The 23,834-nt window shown below is 30.5% G+C and overlaps 1 protein-coding gene across 1 annotated transcript; it reads right to left on the bottom strand.

Annotated features, from left to right (window-relative positions):
• Positions 1-4,151: 4,151 nt before the first annotated feature.
• Positions 4,152-21,821, bottom strand: LOC111635525 (serine/threonine-protein kinase ULK3-like). The gene is made up of 10 exons (XM_023380514.1): positions 21,698-21,821; positions 19,783-19,924; positions 19,574-19,714; positions 13,191-13,311; positions 9,969-10,073; positions 9,744-9,887; positions 9,581-9,663; positions 6,407-6,562; positions 6,220-6,325; positions 4,152-5,484 (listed from the first exon to the last, which is right to left on the bottom strand). The coding sequence occupies exons 1-10, from the start codon at positions 21,751-21,753 to the stop codon at positions 5,303-5,305; spliced, it is 1,236 nt and encodes a 411-aa protein (XP_023236282.1). The 5' UTR covers positions 21,754-21,821; the 3' UTR covers positions 4,152-5,302.
• Between the last annotated feature and the right edge of the window lie 2,013 nt (positions 21,822-23,834).

Consider the following 23,834-nt stretch of genomic DNA (forward strand, 5'->3'; position numbering starts at 1 on the left):
TGCCGCCACATCCTTAGCTTCCCAAGTTCACTTCCCAAAAATATGGCACCGAGTGATGACCAGGGTAATAAGCACACTGCTACAACCAGTCAGATGAGCCTGATGCTTATGTTGGGTGACTCTAATTTAGCAATAAAATTTAGAATATCGCCAAAATTTTTTCGAATTAATGCCAAGTCTTTTTTAATTTTTTAATTTTAAATCATTGCAATTTTTGTTGCTCAATTAAAATGCTATTTTTTATGGTTTTGTGATATCACTTTTGAGAAGTTATTCATAATTGATTACATTTATTTTTTACAGTGGCTGCTATATTCCTTTGTTATGTTCTTGTCACTGATTGCTGCTCTGTTCTTTTTTGTATTCTTTGAATCCCCATTGAGCAGCCTTCTGTCCAACGTGCTTAGAAATAGAACATCGCAAGAAACAGCAATTTCCAATCTAAACATTNTCGCCAAAATTTTTTCGAATTAATGCCAAGTCTTTTTTAATTTTTTAATTTTAAATCATTGCAATTTTTGTTGCTCAATTAAAATGCTATTTTTTTTGGTTTTGTGATATCACTTTTGAGAAGTTATTCATAATTGATTACATTTATTTTTTTACAGTGGATGATATATTCTTTTGTTATGTTCTTGTCACTGATTGCTGCTCTGTTCTTTTTTCTATTCTTCGAATCCCCATTGAGCAGTCTTCTGTCTAACGTGCTAAGAAGTAGAACATCGCAAGTAACAGCAATTTCCAATGAAAACATTACAGAAATGAAGACAGACAAAAATTCAAAAATTTTTGTTGTGTGATAAACTTTGCAAATTATATTAATATTATATATATAAGACACTGTTAATTAAATAACTTGAAATATATTTCGTATATGATTTATTATGATAATATCACTTGTCTTGCTAGCGGCATGAAGATCTGATTGACCTTTATTGCTGCTTTCGTATACTTATATAATTTTTTTTACATATAATCAGCATAATTGAAAAAGGTGGATGGGAAACCTGGTTGGGGAAAGCCAAGAAAGACTTGGTTTGAACAAATAGTCAAGTACCTAAAAGAACGAAACATGTTGAGTCAAAAATAGAATGTGAAGAAGTGTGCTTGTAAAGGCACGAGTGTGTCCGAAAAAAAAGTGTGGACAGGAAGGTGTGGACAAAGTTGGTGAATGGGTTCTTCATAGGACTGTAGTGTACTTTTGCCTGTTGATCATTCTTTTTGTATTATAAGCGTGAAAATATATATGTATGTACTGTACGTTAAAGTATGTAATTCTTCATCGAAGCTAAGTATCACTTATGTTATCCGTAGACTTTTGTATAGCAGGGGTGGGCAAGCAAGAGGTCAGTGGAATCTGTACTGTTGGTTTTGCAAAATGCATGGGAGCTGCAGTTCTGTACTTTTTAATTTTGTACTGCAATTCTGTACCGCAATTTTATTATATAATATAAATATTATATAAAACAAATATTGAATTTTTTTAATAAACATATTTTCGCAAAATTGTGGAAATGAAATTGTAAAAACTAACAATAAAAAGCAGAAATAAACACTTTAAGCAAGAGTCGCATGTAACTCAAAAAGAGTTGCATGCTGCTCTCGGAGCCGCATTTGCCCGTGGTGGTTGTATAGTATAAGATATAAAAAATTAACAAATGTAATCCGTATACATGTAAATTTCCAAGTGATATGTCAATGTAAATAGTTTACATTTGTAGATATTTTAAAATACACTTATATTGTAAGAAAAGTATCAAGACTATTTCGAGATTCAAAAGTAACAATTGAAGTAAGTAGTATATATATGAGAGACTCTGGGATAATTTGGTTAACTTCGCGAGGTTTATAACTTTTATCCCAGAATCTCTNGTACCGCAATTTTATTATATAATATAAATATTATATAAAACAAATATTGAATTTTTTTAATAAACATATTTTCGCAAAATTGTGGAAATGAAATTGTAAAAACTAACAATAAAAAGCAGAAATAAACACTTTAAGCAAGAGTCGCATGTAACTCAAAAAGAGTTGCATGCTGCTCTCGGAGCCGCATTTGCCCGTGGTGGTTGTATAGTATAAGATATAAAAAATTAACAAATGTAATCCGTATACATGTAAATTTCCAAGTGATATGTCAATGTAAATAGTTTACATTTGTAGATATTTTAAAATACACTTATATTGTAAGAAAAGTATCAAGACTATTTCGAGATTCAAAAGTAACAATTGAAGTAAGTAGTATATATATGAGAGACTCTGGGATAATTTGGTTAACTTCGCGAGGTTTATAACTTTTATTCCAGAATCTCTCACCATTTTGAGGGAAAGACGTCGAGCAGGGGCTAAAATCGTGCAAAATCGCAGAATCTCTCGACCGATTCCGAGATAATTACCATCCCAGAAACTCTCATAGGAGTCGAAACCACACCCATTTTCGATGCCCCTTCGGTTATACTTCTCCGCGAGATTTGAACGAGAGTTTCTGGAATAAATCGCTCCGAAATAAGAGTAATTTTTAAGTACGAATATATTTTTTTAACGGTTCTATGTATATATATTTTTTTCTTTATATATAAGAGAACTATTATTATTTTTGTATAAGCGAACTAATATTTTTTTTTTTTTATTAACGACGATTTTTTGCGAGTGGCGCCATCTGTTAAGAAATATATTATTTTAAATATTTTTTTAATATATTTTCGAAATTAGATGTTAAAAGAAATAACAAATAACATGTACCGTCACTAATCGGATCATGCTATTTGCTATTTCGATATTTATCGATTTTTTAACGGTATTTATTGTGTCGCGACGGTGATTAAATAAACGACACGATTTTTTCTTTTTTCTCTCTTTTATTGGAATAAAGAATAGGGGTTACAATGATATATATTAATTTGAAGATTATACAAAAAAAGATAAGAGTATAAATTTTATTAATTATATTTAAAAAATAAAGATTATGTTAAAATTATTTTTTAGAAAAAAAATTATAACTTTTCGCATATTTTCGATAAAACATAAATCAGAGTAAAATGATAATTATTCGATACAAATTTGTTTGATAAATGTTTCTGATTAGCAATGACAATACACCAATTAAGTTTATGCTTGTAATCTTCCATAAATTTTTCGGATAATTCTTGGTGCTTCGAAATAAGGTCCCAATCCACAACGTTATCAAGTTCTCTAATAATTTCTTCGTGCAATTGTTGATATTGACAAATAAGCTTCATATTCAGGAAATGTTTAAAAGTTAATATGAAATTTTGACTCAGTTTTTGATATTGAGATACGAGATTCCAGTTTAGACGATCGTGATATTGAGTCAAAAAGGATTCTGATAGCTGTTGATAACGACAAACATCGTCCCAGTTAACTCGTTGAACATATCTGTGTATAAAATCGGAGGAGAAGCGTTTGTTTTTCCAAATTTTATTCCAATTTAATTTATGTTGGAAATCTCTAATAAATTCGTCACTAAGATTAGTTTTTTCAGAAATAATGTCCCAATCGACTTTATCTTCAAGTCGTCTTATTACTTCTTCGCTTAAATTTAATCTAGAAAAATCTTTCCAATCAAAATTCGGGCCTACTTCGCGAGCTATCATCTCTGCGTTGTTTCCGTTCATTATGATATGAAAATAGTCCTTCTTCTTCCTTCGATAGTAATACGAATAATGATTAGTTTTATTGTTTTTGTCTCGCTTTTATATAATTTTTTTTTATGACGCAATCGCTTGGTTTTGGTTTTGGTTTTGTTTTAGACCAATGACGTAATCGCTTTTATGACGCAATCGCGTTTTTCCCCAATAAACCGGTTTTAGTTAAATGAACCTAAAAATATTATTAAATAAAACAAGACACGAAATTTAAAAAAATATATATTTATTGGTTTTCACTTTTATACTCGAAATACATTTTCGGAANAATAATTTTTAACGATACAATAGTCACGATTATTATTTTAAAAAGTTTACATTAGGCTTAACATCGACGAAATTCAATGCGAAGCGACACGCAACGGAGAAAAATTTCAACACGGGATAGGTTAATGTATTTTTTCGTACATAATCGGTTATCCGAAAAATAAGTTATCTGAACAACCCAGTCCTCAATTGATTCAGATAAACGACGCTCTACTGTATAATAAAGGGATGAATTGTAATATCTATGTTTATAATAATTTATAGTAGTGGTACATAGAGCGCACAAACATTCAAATTTGACTCAATCATCATCAAATAAATGCAATTCAAAACATGCTGAAGGAGAAATTCATAAGATAACAATTATTACAGAACTTTTTGAAATGGAAAAATTCTTAAAAAAATTTTTTAGTGCACATATTAAAATATTGAAAAAATGATATAAATAAATTTGTGATGACTTACAATCCAGTCAAACATATATAAAAGTCATTTCATAATGGTGAACAATGTAACAACAACACAAGCGGATGATGCAATCTCAATGACATATCAATCATAATGTAAGACTAGAGAATGAGTCAAGTGGCTTTGTTATTTCTACAGTGCATGTAGTACATGGTATTTTGGACCAAGGAGTGTTAGAAATAATCATGCACAGGCTTCAGATAAGGTGAAGTGTAAAGATCAATGGTCGATCGTCGAGATTGAGACTATCTGGCAAAAGTCCAACAAACATTCTCAATACTTTGCATGATTCGCACGGTGATCAAACAACATACTGGAGTACAGTTTCCTGCTGGATTAGTTGTTTTCTTAAGGACATTTAAGTATAAACAATGCCCCGAAATCAATAAGGCTAAAAATGACAATGGACAAGCAACATGTGAAACAACTGTTGAGCAATGTGTAGAAACTATAGAATCTACAAGAATTTCACCAACATCAGTATCCTATATTTTAACAAACAATTTACAGAAAAGAAAGATTTCAACTGGTTGGGCCCATCATGACTTGACTGTTACACATAAATAGTCTCATACAGACAATGCAGCAATGCTGAAGCAAAGATTTGTTCCTGAAACTAATTATTTCAATCAAAGAAATATGAGTTAGTTACTTCCAACCTAAGTTAAAATTGCAATTGAGTGAGTGGTGCATAATTACAAATATAACTGAAATCTCTTAAATCAATAACAAAAATTTGCTGTATTGATACTCGCATTATATGACAGTTTCTCGAGTGTTTCTGGGCAATCGACCTCACCAGTGGGAGATACAAAAGTGAACTAGCTTATAGCTATCATAGGTGACTTGGCTAACCCCAGTTGTTCACATAAACGTATTTAATAAATAAACTTAATTATCTATTGAATCTTATCTTCATAATACAACAGTGGTTTCAAAGTATTATAAATTAACAATTCATTGGAGGTTAATGCAATGTCTGTAATTTGCATTATTCTGTATAAAATAAATTTGAAAATTTTATTAAACATATTTCCTACCTTTTGTTGAAAAATTAATTTTTGTCTCCGGTCTTTTTCGGCTAAACAAAGAATAAAAAGTGTCAATGATTACATTTTATCATCACCATAATTACTGCAATACCTATGATATAAAACTAATCAACAGAATATAAATCAGTTAATGAGGTTTAATGATAATATCCATTTATACAATAATGAATATGACTTTAAAACTTTTTTGATTATAAAGCATTCTATTATTAAAGATTGTACTCTATAACTTAATAATCAATTTAACTGTGCAATACAGTTCAGAAATTTCTTAATATTAAATAAATAAATAACTAAGGTTCAAATGTTTTTGACATGTTCAAAAATGTCATTTTTGGAACAAGAATGACGTATTGAAACATACAAGAGATTTTGCACGTCAAATGGAATTAATTGGATACAACCAATCGGAATTCCTTTTAAAAGGCATTAAGAATTCAGATAAAATGAATAAAAACACAAAATAATTAATGGAAAAAATTATATAAGATTAGCCAGAAATCCATCAACATAGACTTGTTCATAAGCATTAATTGCCATGTGAGTAAGGTTTCCCACATGAAAATCATTTAAAATAGGTGCAGCTAAGCCTCTAGAAATTTTTGCATGCTATATGTAGAAAATTAAGGAAATTTATATTATGCATACCTAAATTCAAAAATAAGAAAATGATTAAAATTGTTAACTGCAATTAACAATTTTCTGTTAATGTGGAATGATTTGTATTCAACTGTATGAAAGTCAAACAAAATAAAATGTCTTACAAGTAACAAGAGGAACTAAATACTGTAGTCCTTCACAGTATAATTGAATAGCATCATTATAATCACCATAACTATCCTTCAATATAGCTTCTTGAATTAATTTTACCTAAAATTAAATGAAACTATATGTTAATAATTTATTACTGATCTCAACGATCAATCAAAATAAGTAACTGTGCAAACTTACTCCTTTTTGATACGATTCTGGAGAGGGCATATGCTTCAGGTCAATGAATGGATGATTGAAAAAATCTTCAAAAGTTATTCTTTTATTTGGATCTCTTTCCAGAAGAGATAAAATGAGATGTCGACAATTGTCGGAGATATTTACACCATAGGGAATCTAAGTTGTCAAAGAAAACTTAAAAATTGAGATTTCTGATAGGAAATTAACATTTTATTTTATTGTGTCAAATTTGCTAATAAATATTTACTATAAATATATTTAGTTATTATGATAACTTTGTGTTGTTGTTTGGCTTCTTTGAGATATAAAGTGCTTAAAAAAAAAAACCCGTCAAAAATTTTGAAAAAAATTATTATTTTCCTAAACATAAGGATGATGATAATTTTTTCTACAGTCTACAATAAAAAATCATTGTATTGTTTTATCAGTTTTCAGAAAAATTGCATAGCTTCTCACAGAAGTCAGGTAACCTAAATTATAATTTTTTTCGTTATTTCAACCCCAAACCTTCATCCTTTAACACGACCCTTTGTGGTACAAAAGTACACATATAGCCTGTGGCTGGGAGTATTGTGAGAGGAATGATAACAGATTGAAATTTGACATGCATATCTGTTTGGTTTTTAAACCATATTACATAAAAATATGAAATGAATAATATCCTGAATATATAAATGTTTGATATCAGTAGAAGCTTCAAAAATAATATATGTTTGGCCATTATGTTTCACATGTTGTTTTAAACACTCAATAGAAATGATTTACATTAGGCCATAACAATATCATTTGGTAATATATTTGAATGTACAGTACATCAAACAGTACAAAACAAAAGTACAAATTATGTCTAGTAATGAGGTTTATATACATGTCTGAGTATGTAAGTTTAAAATGCATATGATTTGGAGATATCATTGCAATAAAATCATATACTGTAATTAATAATTCATTAATACTGAAGGGTTCTGTACTTAATATATATGGGGGAGATCTGCCCACAGATATTCATTGGTGATTTAAGGTGATGCTATTTAAGAGAATGCTATATTGTTCTGTGATAGAAAAATGTTTATAATGTAAGAAAAATGAACAAAAATAATTTTTCAAATAGCTGAAAATAATAATCTGTTAAAATTTATTTAATTTTTTCATTAAAATCTTGATAAACTTAGTTTCATAATATTTTAAAATATTTAAAGCAAAGTGTGTCTCAGAAATTTGCTCTTAAGAGTAATTTGTCATCATTAAAATTTATGCATATAATTATTGTATATTTAGATAAATTACAGTATATTGTATACTAATCTACCTGGACTGATTAACAGTGATTACTTAGATTAGATTAGACAATGATTAATTATAATTTTTATTCTAATCTAAATAATCACTGTTAACTAGAATAGTATACAATATACTGTAATTTATCTAAATATACAATAATTATATGCATAAATTTTAATGGTGGCAAATTATTCTTAAGAGTAAATTTCTGAGACAGACTTTGTTTTAAAATCTATATGTAGTAAATAATATAATTTAAACAATATATACATGTATATATAACATGCTGAAGTACAACAATAGCCAGCTGAGTGTCATAGTGCCAAGTCATCTCTAGCCAGCATCATAAGTAACTGAGTATGGTTATATCTAAATTAATAAGTTCTGAAAGTGAAGATTGAATGAAGTCCAGGTAGAGTAACTGGCAACATAACTGTAAGGTTAGCAGGAGTTGCAGGTTTGAGTCCCGCTTCAGGTCAATTCTTTTCTTCTAGAATGTTCTAAATTAATTAATTTAATTATGATTATTAAATTTAGCAAGAGATGGGACCTAATAGTTGCCTCTAGTGCAAAATTACTTTGCATTTAACTAATAAAAGTATTAGCAATATAGATCAATATAATTTGGCAATTGTTAGGCTTCAATATTTACTGCTTATTTATGCATAATCTTTGACACTGCATAAGAATGTCATAAGATTTATTTGTATTTTGCAGCATTATCTCTACATGCTATCATTATTTAAGTAAATAATGAAATTCTTTGAAATAATTATTAAAATGATCTAGACTAATAAATTGAATCTTCATTAAACAATTTTTGAATGATGTCAATATTATAAACTAAACAAAATTTTTATTTAGAAAGCAATAAAAATTATGCATAAACAACAATATACAGCAGATAGAATTAAACAGAATATTATATTCTTCGAGTAAAATTATATAACATTAAAAAACAGAAACATAAGATATCTATTTATAGTTCTTTTGGCAAAAACTTATCTATCTTGTACAGTAAAAGCAATGTGGACTGTAGTAGTATCTCTAACAGAATACAGTGTGTCTGTTTTGTTTAGTCAATAATAATTTAGTGAACATTGTTGTAGAGTTTTTTTAATAATTGTCTTCACTTAACAGCTGTTATACAATATTTTAAATTTCAATTTATTCTATGTTAATTAATATAAAATTGAATTTATACCAGTTTAAAATAAAAATAACTCTGAGAAAAATCTGCTTGGAAAAGCCTGTCTCAATGGCTTGAATTTGAATGTGTTCTAACTCAAATTGATCATAATTAAGAAACACTAAATAAAAATAATGCTTCTATTTTTGGAGTTTATTTACTTTGTAATATTGTTTTCTGTATATTTCTTTTATTTTGTCTAAAGTCAATGTGGAAGCAAGCTTCATTACTTTATTTTTAATTGTGTTGAAGTAAAATTATTTTCAGTTTACTATACTTATGATATCTCTCTAATTCTGCTCTATTGGAGAAGATAAATCTTATGATATTAAGATACTTCAGAAAGTATGTTAATATCTTCTAAACATTCAGCTTTTTGACTGATTTTCAGGGATAATCATCATTTCTAAAAACTGCAATTGTTCTGATAGAATTTTTAATCAGAAGTGTTACATCCTGAAGATGGGTCAAAAGATCCAAAAGTACTAGGGAAAGTTCAGAAAGTATATTAATGTGATTTATTCTGTTCAATACAGGATGTAGAGAAATTTTTGGAGGTTGAAAAAATTTCCATATGACTAATGTGGGAAAAAAATTTATGCGAAAATTATCTGTTTCAATTGTAAATTATAGAATTAAATACAATTGCTTAAGAATTAATAATGTCAAATTTAGCATTACAAAATTACAAGATTGTTATTTACTTGAATTGGCTTTGTACTCTTTATTTTATCCGCTAGTTGAGAAAACGTATCTGAGGAAAAAGGAGCTTGGCCAAATAAACACTCTACATTGAAAAAATTTATAAAATATTTAAAATCATAAAATTAATAAAAATCTTATCATTAAAAAATTAATAGGGCTTACCATAAAGTATTATACCAACAGACCAGAGATCTACTCTTGCATCATAGTGATGTTTCAACAAAATTTCTGGAGCCATATATAAGGGAGAACCACGCAGAGATGTAGCTCTATCTTCAGGATTTAGGTACTGAGCAAATCCAAAATCTTTATATGCAATAAAATAATGCATTATAATATGTAAACCACTTATAAATAATCTAGTAGTAATTAATTAATATTACCAACCTGCCAATTTCAATACTGGGTCTTGATTATTGGACAAGAGAATATTTTGAGGTTTCAGGTCCATGTGAGTTATGTTATTAGAACGAAGAACTTTTAACGCAGTAGCTAGCAATTATACAAAGTATTCTTAAAATATTTATTCCAAATAAAATAAATAAATTAGTATGTATCATTATTCCGTAGATATACTTTTCAAATAAAGAAGACTCTTATCATTTGTGTTTCTAAATTATGTAGTACATTGATAATTCAAGGACTCTTGTCATTAAAATAAAATAAGCATTTATTGGTAAAAAGTTATTTTTTTTAATCACACATGAAAAATTTATATATTGAAATAAATTTCGATTATGTACATCAATAATTTCTAGTAATTTTAGTAAATTAATATAAATTCTTTCTCGATACATTCCTAATCATGAAAATAATGTATTGAAAAAGCATAATTATTTTTTATATATACAGGGTGTTTATAATTAAAGTTCCACTTTGAAATGGCCATAAAATGAAAATTACTGGACAGAATGTTATCAAACTTGGTAATAGTGTACAGGACATCATGGGATTTTATTTCCCGTGAAAAAAAAAGTCCAAAAACTCACCACCTGTGGGAAATGGCACTGTGTGCAATATTGTTAAACGAAATAAGACATGAAGACATCATTGAAAATGTTTTTAAATCGGTTTTAAAATGCATTATAGAGCATGTTCAATGTGGCATCCACCATTTTTTATAAGCAAGTTAAATCGCATTACTGTGTTCTCAACAGTAGCTCTTAGCATATCAAGTATTAAACTATAAGTCTAATGTCCCTCAATCTATAAAATTCAATATATTCAAATTGTACATAGAAAAAATTAAAAATAAAATGACTAATTTACAGGACCAACAGCTGGAAATAGAACAAATAAAATGTTTTTATTAAATGAATATCCTAAAAAAATATTAGAAAAATGGAAGGATTGGATCAATAATCAAGCTAATAAAAATAGTAATTTTAATAAAGACTAAAATTGTGTAAATTTTACATATATACCAAAAATATTTTGAAAGATAAAAGTAAATTTAATTCCCGAGAAAAATAACTTATTTAAAAGATATTTATAGTCGACCCCCCTATAACATGGGTTCCTATAGTTTGAATTCCTATATCACAGCGAAAAAATTGCAACAGTATTCGTACAAACATGCTAAAAAAAAACTCCTATAATTCGGTAAAACATCATCGCTGACTCATGTTGCGACAGGATTGCACAAACCGTTGAGTTTAAACGAGCAGTGGACCTACCAAAAACCATTTATTATTTAATGTCCATAAAAATTATATTTATATTAATGATACCTCTAAAGTTCAGTGAATTTTTCGCAAAAAAATAATTTATCAGGAAGCATGCGAGCGCCATTCGGCGACAATCTCCACAACAAAAACAAGCTTAAGCAAAGGCATAGTCAAATGGTGCACACTCGATAAGTAATCCTATAATTTTTTGTTTATAGCATAGTTTATATGGATTATTCCCAAAAAATTATACGTATTTTGGAAATGTTCAGTCAAATTAGTCTAGAATCAATTAATTTTATGGAAGAAACCTTTCAAACAGCCGTAGTCCATAAACTGCATATGTGCCGGGCTGTGATTGGCTGGACTCCTAGAAGTTGGATTCATAAAAACAGGAACATATCTACCGTGTTATAGGGGGTCGACTGTATATAGGTCAGATAAGAAATTTGAACTAATGGATGAAAAAGAAGTTGTTTATTCGCTTAATTGCATTTGTGATCATAATAAAACTTATATAGGGGAGACAAAAAGAAAATTAGGAATTAGAATAAAAGAGCATATATGCACCATAAGAGGTAATTATGCAAATTCAGAACACTGTAATAATTATGGTTGTCAGATAAAAATAGATACAGTAATAATAAAGAAAAAAACCAAATAATTATAAAAGGCAGTTATATGAACACATAAATATTAAAAATGAAAAAAATAGTATAAATAATAACTTAGGCAGAATAATCCACCAATCATGGGCAGCCATCTTAGATAACGAATGAGCATTAATATCTTGGTAAGTTCAACACACGCCAGTATTGTGTAACTTGATAGAATGAACATTGTAAAGGTAAACCTTTTTTAACAAAATTGGTAGTTTTAACATGTTTTTTAGTTCTATTGGAACATTTTTAATTTTTAATTTTAAATAGGAATATGAAGCAATGTAAAATTAAATATAAAAACCAATTATTGTTGGTAATTGGATGCCTGTATATCGTAAGTTTATAAATATTTTGTTGGTAAATCATTTTTTATTTTTATTTTATTTTTAATTATCTATTTATTATTTTATAGTCAAATATTGTAATCCTTGTAATCCTGCTGATGAGGGGCATGATGGCCCGAAACACAGATGATAATCGTTGTATGTGTACAGTTAGCTTAATAAAGAAAGTCTGTTTTCTCTAAGAACATTTTCCTCAATTCTTGTGTAAATGCTTAACACCAGTATAACTGTCCTGTTAATGATTAATGTCCATGTTGACAAATATATAATAAACTCAAGTATAATTGAGAATGTAATATTAATTATAATCAAGATAATCACAGCAACAAAGATTAGTAATAACACTACTTGTCAAAAAACATAATATATTAGTACAACATAGAAGTTGTTTAATTTTGCCAAAACACATTTTGACAATTAATTTTAATTTCTCCAATGAGCATTTTGACCCATTGCCATGGAAATGAGACTGGCAATCATTCAAAGAGTTTAGTGCTTGGCACATTTAATGCATTCAACACAACAATGATCGATTTTTCTGCAGTATGACTACTGCAGAAAATGGCAATGTCCCAATAATCTGAACAACATGTTGGACAGGACTGTACATATATGATGATGTACAATTAACATTTAGTTTTTCAAAAATCAATCTGTAAGATTTGATCCTAACGTGTGTTTAGTATGAAAATGCTTACCAAATTCACAGTTTAGTTTGTATATATTTTTACTCCTCCATTAAAGTATTTTTATAATTTAATTTGAAATGAAATTGTGGAGTTTTATATATTTAAGCTTTCAATTTTAATTTTTAAAATTATGCCAGTGTTATGTGAATTCAAAATGAAATATTAAGTTGAAACTGAATTAAGGCTTAAAAAAAATATTCTACCAAATTACTATTAGCTTTAACATTAAAACAAGAGAAAAACCAACCTAATTGTTGCAAAAATCTACAGACAATAACTTCGGGTAGTCTTCTCCTTTGACGAATAAAATGTGACAGGTCACCACCGCTGCAGTATTCCATAATTAAGTAGATGTATTTATCGTCCCACTAAAATAAACAATGCATTTTAATTCTTAATGTTTAAAATTCATAATCTTTCTAAAAGAATTATTTTTAAGAAATATCTATAATTTAAATCTAATTAATAATTTAACCAAAATCTAAATTTAAATTTTCATTTTAAAAATTAGAAAACTATCTAAACTGGACTTTATTCAAATCTAAGTAACTAGATTTGTTTTAAAAAATTAACAAAACAACACACATTTGTCAACAGTCATTCCAATTGTGTAATTTTTCTAAATTAAAATTTTTTTAGCACAATCCAAGCACATTGTGGAAAACTACTCCAAAAACATAATTCAAAATAATTAATCTAATATGGCCATAAATCATTATCGTGAGCATTTAGATCACAATAATAATTTATTGCCATATTATTGACTTATTCGTATAGATCAATACTTTGAGTTAACAAAGCTTTTTATCAGCACAATTTTTATTCCAAATTATTAAAGAAAGATAATCACTCATTAATAGTCAAAAATTTATTTATTCTCTATTTATCGTAAAATCATGAAGATTAGAGATTAAAAACAGATTAAATTTTGATTTATGTTTTCACCAATCTAATTTAATGTAAATCGTAACAAATTCAATGTATCAATTAAATTGTTTTTCCTAATTAGAAACTTATATTTTTAAAAATTCATTTGCAAGTTTTAAAACAAAAAAAAATCCATAAAAATAATTTATTTTGTCTATTTTATAGCAACTGCATTTCTTAAAAACAGAAATTAAATTTTCTGACAGAAATCCTTGACCTATTTACAAAAATAATAAGCAATTTAGCACTGTTTTAATTTAATATCTAAAATAATACTGATTATCTGTTATTACTATAACTGGTTAGTCATCCATCAATATATTTCAAAAGCCATGACAAAGTATGCATAAAACATCTGAAATTACAATATTTTAATATTTTGGCAGGTATTTTTCTTTTAATTTAAAAAATAAATTCTTCATTATTCTTTATGACAATCAATTAAGAATTTATAATAATAAATTCACAGGTCTTAATACTCAATTAAGTTAATTTAGTCCATAAATACTGTATTACATAAATCAGAAAGACTGACAATTAATTGCACAGTTTAGTATCACATTTAAGTTAATACTGCATGTATCTAAATATATAAAATTGCTTATCCTGACTGACTGACTCATTGATTCATCATTGCCTAGTGCAAACCGCTTAACTTAAAGAGGTGAAATTTGGTAGACAGTTAGGGTACATCATGGAAACGCACACTAAGAAGGGATTTTTCGAAATTCTTCCGTGGGGAGAGAGGGAGAGGATTAAGGATTAACCAGAAAAACAGCTTCTACTGCACTATTTTATATGCAATTTTTTGTTTTTATCTGCGTTTTAGTAGGGTATGCCATGGGAATGCACGCTAAGAAGGGATTTTTCGAAATTCCCCCGTGGGCGGGAGAGGGAGAGGATTTAATCTTCATCGAGTACTTAGGTGTATTAAAATGATAACATTTCAGACATTGTTATAAATATTTTTATCTATTTCGATTTTAAAAATGTTCAAACTGTTTTAGATTCAAATTTGTTATTGCATATTGGTTCGATTATAGAACAATTGTAAACGTTCCAGAAAATTGATCAAATTGAAAATAGTTCGTTTGATTCTCGGCAATTCTCGTCATTCTCGGCGGTAGGTGTTATATAACAATTACTATAGTTGTTGAAATATTGAATGTAAATGGGGTTTGCTTGCAAAACCTCTGCAGACAAAGTCATGGGTAACAGCTAGTTTCATATAAAAGTTTATAAAAACTTTAAACTATAACTATTTGTTTAAATGTGATGTGAATTATTTTACAGAAATATCAGCAATTCTCAACATAAAAATATTTAAATTCTCTCCCTAAACAGATTCACAAATGTCTCTGTCCCAATACTTAAAATATGATAATTCTTTCAATGATTCTAAATTAAGCTAGCCATTGCAATGTTAGGAAAGCAGGAACAAATCAATATCTATTGATATATAATTTTCCTACATTATCCAGACTCTATTTTTTATAATTGAGTTACAACACTCCAAATCTGATCACATATAATGTAATTTTGAGGCTCAAATCTATTTAAATGCCATCACATTACATTACTAGAAGAATTTTTTGTATCAAATGCTAATCTTAAATTCATACTTTAAATACAAGAAATTCTCATAATTCTCACACTCTGATAAAACTTTGTCCCACAATTTATGTTCCAATTATTTGACACTAACCAATTTTCAACATTATCAGGTCAAATGCAAAAATAAGACTAAAAATTTGGAAGATTTTCATTAACTCATAGAATTTTACAGGGTAATTTTCATACTTTTCTTTTCCTAAATAAATGTAAATGTATTAAAATGTTCCAAATCTCTCAGCAAAGTCTTATTTTAAATTAATCAGAAAAATTTCAGTAATTAATTCTGAATATCTAGGGTAACATTTATATATATGCATCCACATTTTGGCAGTAAAAATTATTTTCTGCATACATTTTTGCGAATTCCATTTCATCCACATTTCCAGTGACTGAATTTTTATCTTCACTCTTGTAGTAGCAAACTTTAAAATGGAAGATTTATATCTATTAATAACAGTGTAGCATTAAGTTTAGAATTCAGAAGTTGGTTACCCAACCAATTATTACACCTTCAATCAATAGCATTTATGCTCCCAGCATTAAATTTTTAGTATTTTTTGTCCCTTATGTTTCCAGTTTCAATTTCTATTTTGATTCTGATCTTTTTTAGCAGCCAGCTTTACTTTTTGGTAATGTGCAGAGATACAATACATAGTGTCTACTTTCATCATGCAATTATAGGTTACAATAATCTACAGTTTATCCATCTAGATCAGGGGTCGCCAAAGTGGTCATTATTCACCCCCAGGGGTCGATGCAACATCATTGGGGGTCGATTAGGGGGTCGATGCGGCTAAAGGGTCACAACCTTTTTTTTTCTTTTTTTGCTCATACAGAGACCACAATGTTCTTTTTTTTTGCTCATACAGAGACCACAATGTTCTTTTTTTTTGCTCATACACATACACTTGTAATAAAACTTTACGGTGGGGGTCAATGTGAGGCTTTGGAAAGTGGTTGAGGGTCGACGGTTAAAAAAGTTTGGCGACCCCTGATCTAGATCAATGTTTCTCAAAGTGGTTCCTACAAACCCCTGGGAGTTCTTGACAAATTAAAATTAATTTGGAATGCATGGACAATATCAGGGGGTCCACGAAAGGTTTAATAAAAAGTAAAATGATTGTCACCCGTTTTCGTTATTATGAAAGTTAAAAATAAATAATAATAAATTGGTAGTTATTTTTACATCCTGAGTAAAATATAAGTGTCCACAAGTTTCCAGAGAAGGTTCGTGTATTTTCCCGTACTGTAGTGCACCGTCATGCTGCTGTAAGATACTGCAAGAACAATAGAACTGCAAAACTATTAATTAATAATTGATTTTAATTGATTGAGAATATAATTGATTTTTAAATAACTAATAGAAATTTGTTCATAACGACCACTTTGTTAGTAATTGATAAGAGTAATATATTTTAAATTATAAAGAGAGTATTTCGATTTTTTACATAAGTTTAAATTTTTTCTAACAAAGAAAAAAGTGTGCTACTTGCATGGTGGGAAAATATCTTAAAGCTGATAAAAGTTTAAAGTAAAATTAAGAAAACATAAATCCTATTTTTTAATTTTTTTCTATTTAGAAAATAATTGGAAAATTGGCTTCTATAATTTTACTAATATTCTGCTGTTATTGTTCTTCAGGACATATTTATATCCCCGTTTAATTCATAAAGTACTCAAAAATATTCACAGAATATCGTAGAATTAAGTCTAATGCAAAGTTTTTGGATTTTTATATAGTTTCTTCTGCAAACTTGTATTTTCTAATTTATTTTTAGATGGACAGTTATTTTCACCAATTAGTACTATAAAATCGCAGAATAATTACATGAGAGAATGGCCACCTTTGGAATATCCAACTATATTTGAATACCTTATTAAAAGCAAGAAATGCTTAATTTTAGGAGTCTTGACTCAATTATGTTTCAAGTGGTAAAGTAGATGAAATTTTAATTGATAAATTGTCACAAAACATTTGTGTCCTTAGAGCCATCATAAATCCTATCTGCATGTAATCATTTTGTATGGACTTGTGTGTCTAATGATAGCAAAGTTATTTATCTACCTGGATGTATTGTACGTGCATGGCTGGTTACTCATTCTCTTCTTAAAATTTTTATTCCATGGAAATTAATGTAACTGGTACATTCAAATATGTGGACAATCTCGACACATCATGTTTTCACGTGTGTCGCACACAACTTTAAACCACTTATAAAGAACTCTCTGGCTATTATGGCAGTCAACCATTGCACGTAATCTACCCGAAGTGGTTTCGTAAGACATTGCCGCCAACGATTGTTGTTAGTTTAGGTCTGCAACTAAAAATTGCAGACCTAAACTAACGACTAGCAGTATCATAATGGCTGTCAAGACATATGCCCTGGTGTGGCAGAATACAAAAACATTTTCTGGAAACTTGTGGATAGATAAGTACATAAAATACAAGTAAGGACAAGCATTGCATGGTGGAAATACTGGCTAAAGCTTGCCCATTTTGAAAATGGGCTCTGTGCTTCATTTAATGCACATATTACGACATTTTAGAATTTATTTTGTTCGTTTATGGAATTTTATACATTTATTTAATTTCTTTCCAAAACAGTGATTATTATTGGTTGTTTTTCATAATTATAAAAACCATTTAATGACTAAAAATATATAAATAATTTAGCATGTAAAATGTCTACTAGGACTTATTATACCGATGACCTTGTTCTGCAAATTTAAGAAAACTAATCAGAAAAAACAACGGTCTTTATTCTTCACCCGTGAACAATAAGGTGAAAAATAAAGACTCTGTTTTTCTGATTAGTTTTCTTAAATTTGCAGAACAAGGTCATCGGTATAATAAGTCCTAGTAGACATTTTACATGCTAAATTGTATAATAAGGACACACAGACATATGAATTAATATATAAATAATTCATTTATTTTGATCAAAAATATGTTTTTCTATGAAAATTCAATAGATAAAATAAAAAACATTAATTTTATATTTTTGTAATGTAATTTATAATCCCATTAGAAATAAATTATACATTTTTTTGTTTTCATTATATTATACTCATTTTTCAAAAACAAGCAAGCTTTAGCTAGTAATTTCGATAAATACTACTTTAAATATCAAAATGTTTTATTTATTTATATTTTATTTTTACACCATCATTTACCATTCAAGACATCAAAATTAAATTTGTTATTTTGCTATTACATAGTCGCTTAGAGTTATTTCACTCGGGGTTCACGGTCAACTTTTTGCTACGAGAAAAATCCACGGGTATAATAAATTTGGGAACCGTCGGTATAGATTCGTCGACGCAACCGCTCGCTTAAATCAACTTACAATACGCAATCAGAAACAAAATTTTACTCGTACAAAATTTTACAATAATATACGTAAAAATAATAATTAAAGAATAAAAAAAAACATCGTTCGTCATCTAACAAAGTTTAAAGGATGTGGTTCGAGAGTGCACGCGTAACGGGATCGGTCGGGAGGAACCGCAATACACAAATACAATCATATCCGACACAGTGAGATTACTAGGTTCTACGTCACTCACCGGTCGGCGCGGTAACTGGCGACATCGCTCCCGCGGATTTCTTTTCGTACCGACCCGCACGGAATCCCCGGCAACGTTTTTCATAAATCACGTCGTCGCTCGCAAACCATCATTTTTGTACGTTACCGAACCTAGCGGCAAAAACACGCACGACTAGCAAAAATTACGCTTTTACCCGGCACGCTCACCCCGTACGTATTATATCTGTTTATTTATTTTTTGTAATCGTATTACATTTGTAAAATACATTACATTAAAATTTTTATTGTCATTCGATAATAATGTCGGCTCCGACCAGAACACACTAGAAGATTTGAAAAGTAAAGTAGCATAGTTTTTTTTAGCATTGTGGTTAAGCATTGTCGTCCCCACGACGCGACTGCGGGGAGTGACGTAACCGATGTGATCGAAACGAAATTTAAACTTAAAATTACGCTAATCGAATGTAGCTACAGTTTCATCTCGCGGGTGACGATATTCAAGATCTTTACACGTGATTTATTCATTATCGATGGAACATACCTCGAAATCTTTGAGTTCAACGATGTATTCATTTTTGACTTTCTTCAAAATAGAAATTTCCGTAATTAAATTATCCACCGCAGTCTTATTCAGCGACGACTTTTCCACGCATTTTATGGCCACGACCTCTCTTTTGGATCCCTTTAACAACATTAAACGTGTTTTAAGCGTAAACTTGGTTATTTCCACTTATAATTATTAGAACTAACCTTTCTGTACGCTTTGTAGACGGTTGCGTACGATCCTCTTCCCAATTTTTCGGCAAAGACGAAAGAAGTGAGTTGAGGAAGACAGGTCATTTCGTTTCCCGTCTTACTACCATATTTCCATTTTGGAATGTCGCAGCGCCGTCTGAAATTCTCTAATATCAAAGTAATCGATACTTTATAATATTAATAAATACTGTATACGAAAAGTTTACGAACGCTTTTAAAAGTATAATCCTTAACTTTTATGTTTTCGGTTGTACGGAGTGTAGAACCGCCTTATGCTTTTTGTTTTCTTTTTATTACTGTACTACTCTTCACTAAGAGCACCGAGATGGTCTTTTGTTAGCGAGTTAGTGGCGATGGGACGGCCGGGCAAATACGTAATATTCTTTGCTGTTTCGTTAGAAAGCGAAGCTACCTAAGTCAAACTAATCGCGATACGTCAATTTCGGCAAGCGACACTGTAGCCATTAGAATGAAAACAAATATAATATAAAACAATATAAAGAATTACCGAGGAGCGGGACCCGAAAATTTCTGAGGTTTCCCGGATCCCAACAGAGACCAGGGGGCGGATCTACATAGGGACTAATAGGGCTCAAGCCGTACGGATGGCTCCATTGGACTTCGATAAGCCCTAAGCCCCGAAAATCCTTGATCCGCCCTCGGGTAGGCCGGTCGTCGAACTTTCGACGTCAAATCATTCCGAAATGTTAACGCAACATTAAACTGAGCAATTATTTTACAAATTTCCTATATAATTACTTTTCTAAGAATTAAATTTTTTCGTCAATATATTTTAGAACACAAATAAAACATTGTTTCCGATTTAATAATTTTTATTTTAACTTTTATCGTTGCAAAATTGTTTCATAGAGGAAAAAGTTGGAAACGTCGCTGGTCCGAACGACTTCTAATTCAAAATTACTAACGAGTCGATGCACGACACGAAATTCGAATGATTTGGTGCTCGTTTGTAAGTTAGTTCTTAGTTTTCTCGATCCCAGGAGGAATGGACTGATGACCGAGGCGGTTAAGGCGATCCGGACAAATAACCACAAAAATTTTCCTGTAAAGATGTTGGGTCTCCTCCCTCGCCACCGGCCATTCTTTTGTTGGCCAGAACCCACGAGGAGTATGGAAAAAGGCCCTCTCGGTGTTCGTGGAAGCACTAAGAAGCGCTCCGGCACTGAGGTCTCTTCGGGACTCCCGCAAGGAGAGAGTAAAAAACGAAACAATCATTTTATTTGAATGTTTCAAATTTTTTCTTTAAACACGAAGGTAAAATTGCTAAATTTTTAACTCGGTGAAAGCCTACCGCTCTGAAGGACGCGGGATCGAATCCGGACGGGCCGAAAAATCCCCAGGAATTTTTTGGAGTTAGTCCGAACAAATACGTCGGCCTCCGTCCCTCACCACCCGGCCGCCCCATTGTGGGCCTGGACGAACCCATAATGGGCTGGCTAAAAGAGGCCTCTTAGTACCCGCCGGGCGGAGTTAAAAAAACTCATTAATAATTTATGACAAGTAAAAATGAATTTATCAAACAGCAATATGCAAAATCCGTGGAGAGAAGCTTAAAATAATAAAAGAAAAGCAACGCGGTGTCTTCAGAACCGCACGGTCCTCTATTGAGAAGTTTTCAGAAGTGTCGTTACTTCGCGGCTTCGTAATATTCACTGTAACCATAAAGTAAAAGTTTGACACCAATAAACTCGACGCTAATTGGAGAATAAATTACAAAATTAACAATTTCTTTCTTAAATGATATAACTTTTATATTTAATGAAATAGCTGAAAGATTTCAATCAATAATAATTTCTTTGTCGCATCTTGATCCGGCTCGAACACAAATCGTGTTAAAGATTAAATTTAACGTTCGTTGGGCTGCAATTTGAAAAAATTGTAAACCTACCTAAAACTTAGAGTCGGTTTCTTCGCCACGTAATTAGGGCACGGCGCATCGCGCATCCGTATAAATTCCCATTGTCGTCCGTCCGTCTTCCCTTAATCTCGAGAAGGAAAGAACCAGATAATGAAATCCGAGACCAGACACGGAACCTTAGGAATAGGAGGCCCGATTAACTATGTGAACGTTCGATGCAAACCGGAAGTCACGTTATTTCGACTCAAATATTCCCTTCTCCCCGAAAGATGTTGGATAGACGACCGGCACCACTCGATTGCTAAAGGAAGAGTATGATGTATGGAGGCAAGACACTACTAATTTGAGGTGGAGAGCATATATTTTAAATTAAATTAATTAAAAATTGCAGCCCGGCATTGTGACCGTGTCACAATAAATAATTGCTCGCTCACTATTAATTATATTGTGAACGAGCAATTATTATGTTATACAGCGGGTGATCGGTTAACGAACATAATCCGTTCCAAGACTTTGTTCGCTATCCGAATTGTTCGTTAACCGATTATGAATTTACCGTAGGTTTGTATGGGAATTTGATTAATTCGTTCCGCAGACCCCCCAAAATAAAAAAATATATATACTTTCTTACTACGTTTATTTATATGTAATAATAAAAATACATATATGCACGGACTTGCATTTTTATTAGTTATAGTTTTTTATTTGTGGGTGTTAAATATTCTGTCTAATGTCGATCGCTTTTCTCTCTTCTTCAGGATTTTCATAAGTAATTAAAAGCATTGTAATTGTAGAGATCCCCAAGCCTATTAATCTCAACCTGGTTTGTATGCCATTCTAATACCGTTGATCTGACATCGCCCACTTCTTCAAAAGATCTTTAATTAATAGCAGATATCGGCATTAATCCTCTTTTTCACAATAAAGCATAAAAACATATCTCGCAGAGTTTCTTGGTGTTCTCCATTCAACATTCCTTGGCGTTCTTCTGTCGTCAGATCCGTTATGAGTTCTTTGATGTTCTTTATTTCTCAGAAGTGATTTTTGCTTTGAGTCTGTATCTTAGATAAGATTGACTGCGGCCTACTGTAGACTTGTTCACGCCATATTGCCCAGCAACATCAAACATCTGCCCATTCTCTACCTACCGTGTTTCCCCGAAAATAAGACATCCGCAGAAAATAAGACCTAGCACAGATTTTGCTGAATTGCGAAATATAAGACCTCCCCCTGGAAGTAAGACCTAGCGAAGTTTTTTTTTAGTCGTAACGGTCATGGACAGATGCTTGAAAGTGGCCGTTGGTTTTTTGAAAGTACAGCCACTGATTGGTCAGCAGACAATCACGCCACACGGCATGATTTGCATAAGACTATGGCTTGGGAATCACAGATTTGCATAACGTTACGGCTGGTGATGGCTAATTGGTCGGCCGGAAATCACGCCACATGACATTTGCATAGTGCTACGGTTCAGTAAGCACTAATTAGTCATCGAGTTTTTTTTGTTCAATAATAAATGTGAATTCTTCTTCCTGGAAAAAATAAGAATTCCCTGAAAGTAAGACCTGGCGCATTTTTCAGAGCAAAAACTAATATAAGACACTGTCTTATTTTCGGGGAAACACGGTACTATTATATCCTCATCTTTCGAAAATAAAAACCGACGCAAAACTTAACGAGTGCCCGCCCGACAGCCTCGCGAATACTATAAAAGAATTGTTTGTCAGAAAAATTAAAGGTTGAAATTATAAGGGAGCATTTCAAAGTTCGAGGGATATTATCTAATCAGTATATATCGGATTGAGCGACGACGTTGAGGTCTCCCGCGCTCCATAAAGTCACCCGAAAACAAAGGAAAATCAGTCGGTATTTGCTATTTCCGTCGCTTCTTTTTATGTTTGTTCAGTGAAGTGTTCGTTGTCCGATCATAAAAATCTTTCGCCAAAGTGTTCGTTATCCGATTTGTTCGTTAACCGATCCCCCACTGTATATTTACTCGTTCACAATAAATAATAATAATATATTGTGAACGAGTAATTTATTTTGTACCTTGTACTAAATAAATAATAATAATTTATTTAGTACAAGGTACAAATACCCTAAGTACGGGGAACAAAATAAAGATGAAAACACCGAAGAAACTTTGTTCCATGACAAACAAATACAG

Source organism: Centruroides sculpturatus, unplaced genomic scaffold (assembly GCF_000671375.1).
Source record: "Centruroides sculpturatus isolate CEXI.00-Female unplaced genomic scaffold, Cexi_2.0 scaffold990, whole genome shotgun sequence".
NCBI lineage: Eukaryota > Metazoa > Arthropoda > Arachnida > Scorpiones > Buthidae > Centruroides > Centruroides sculpturatus.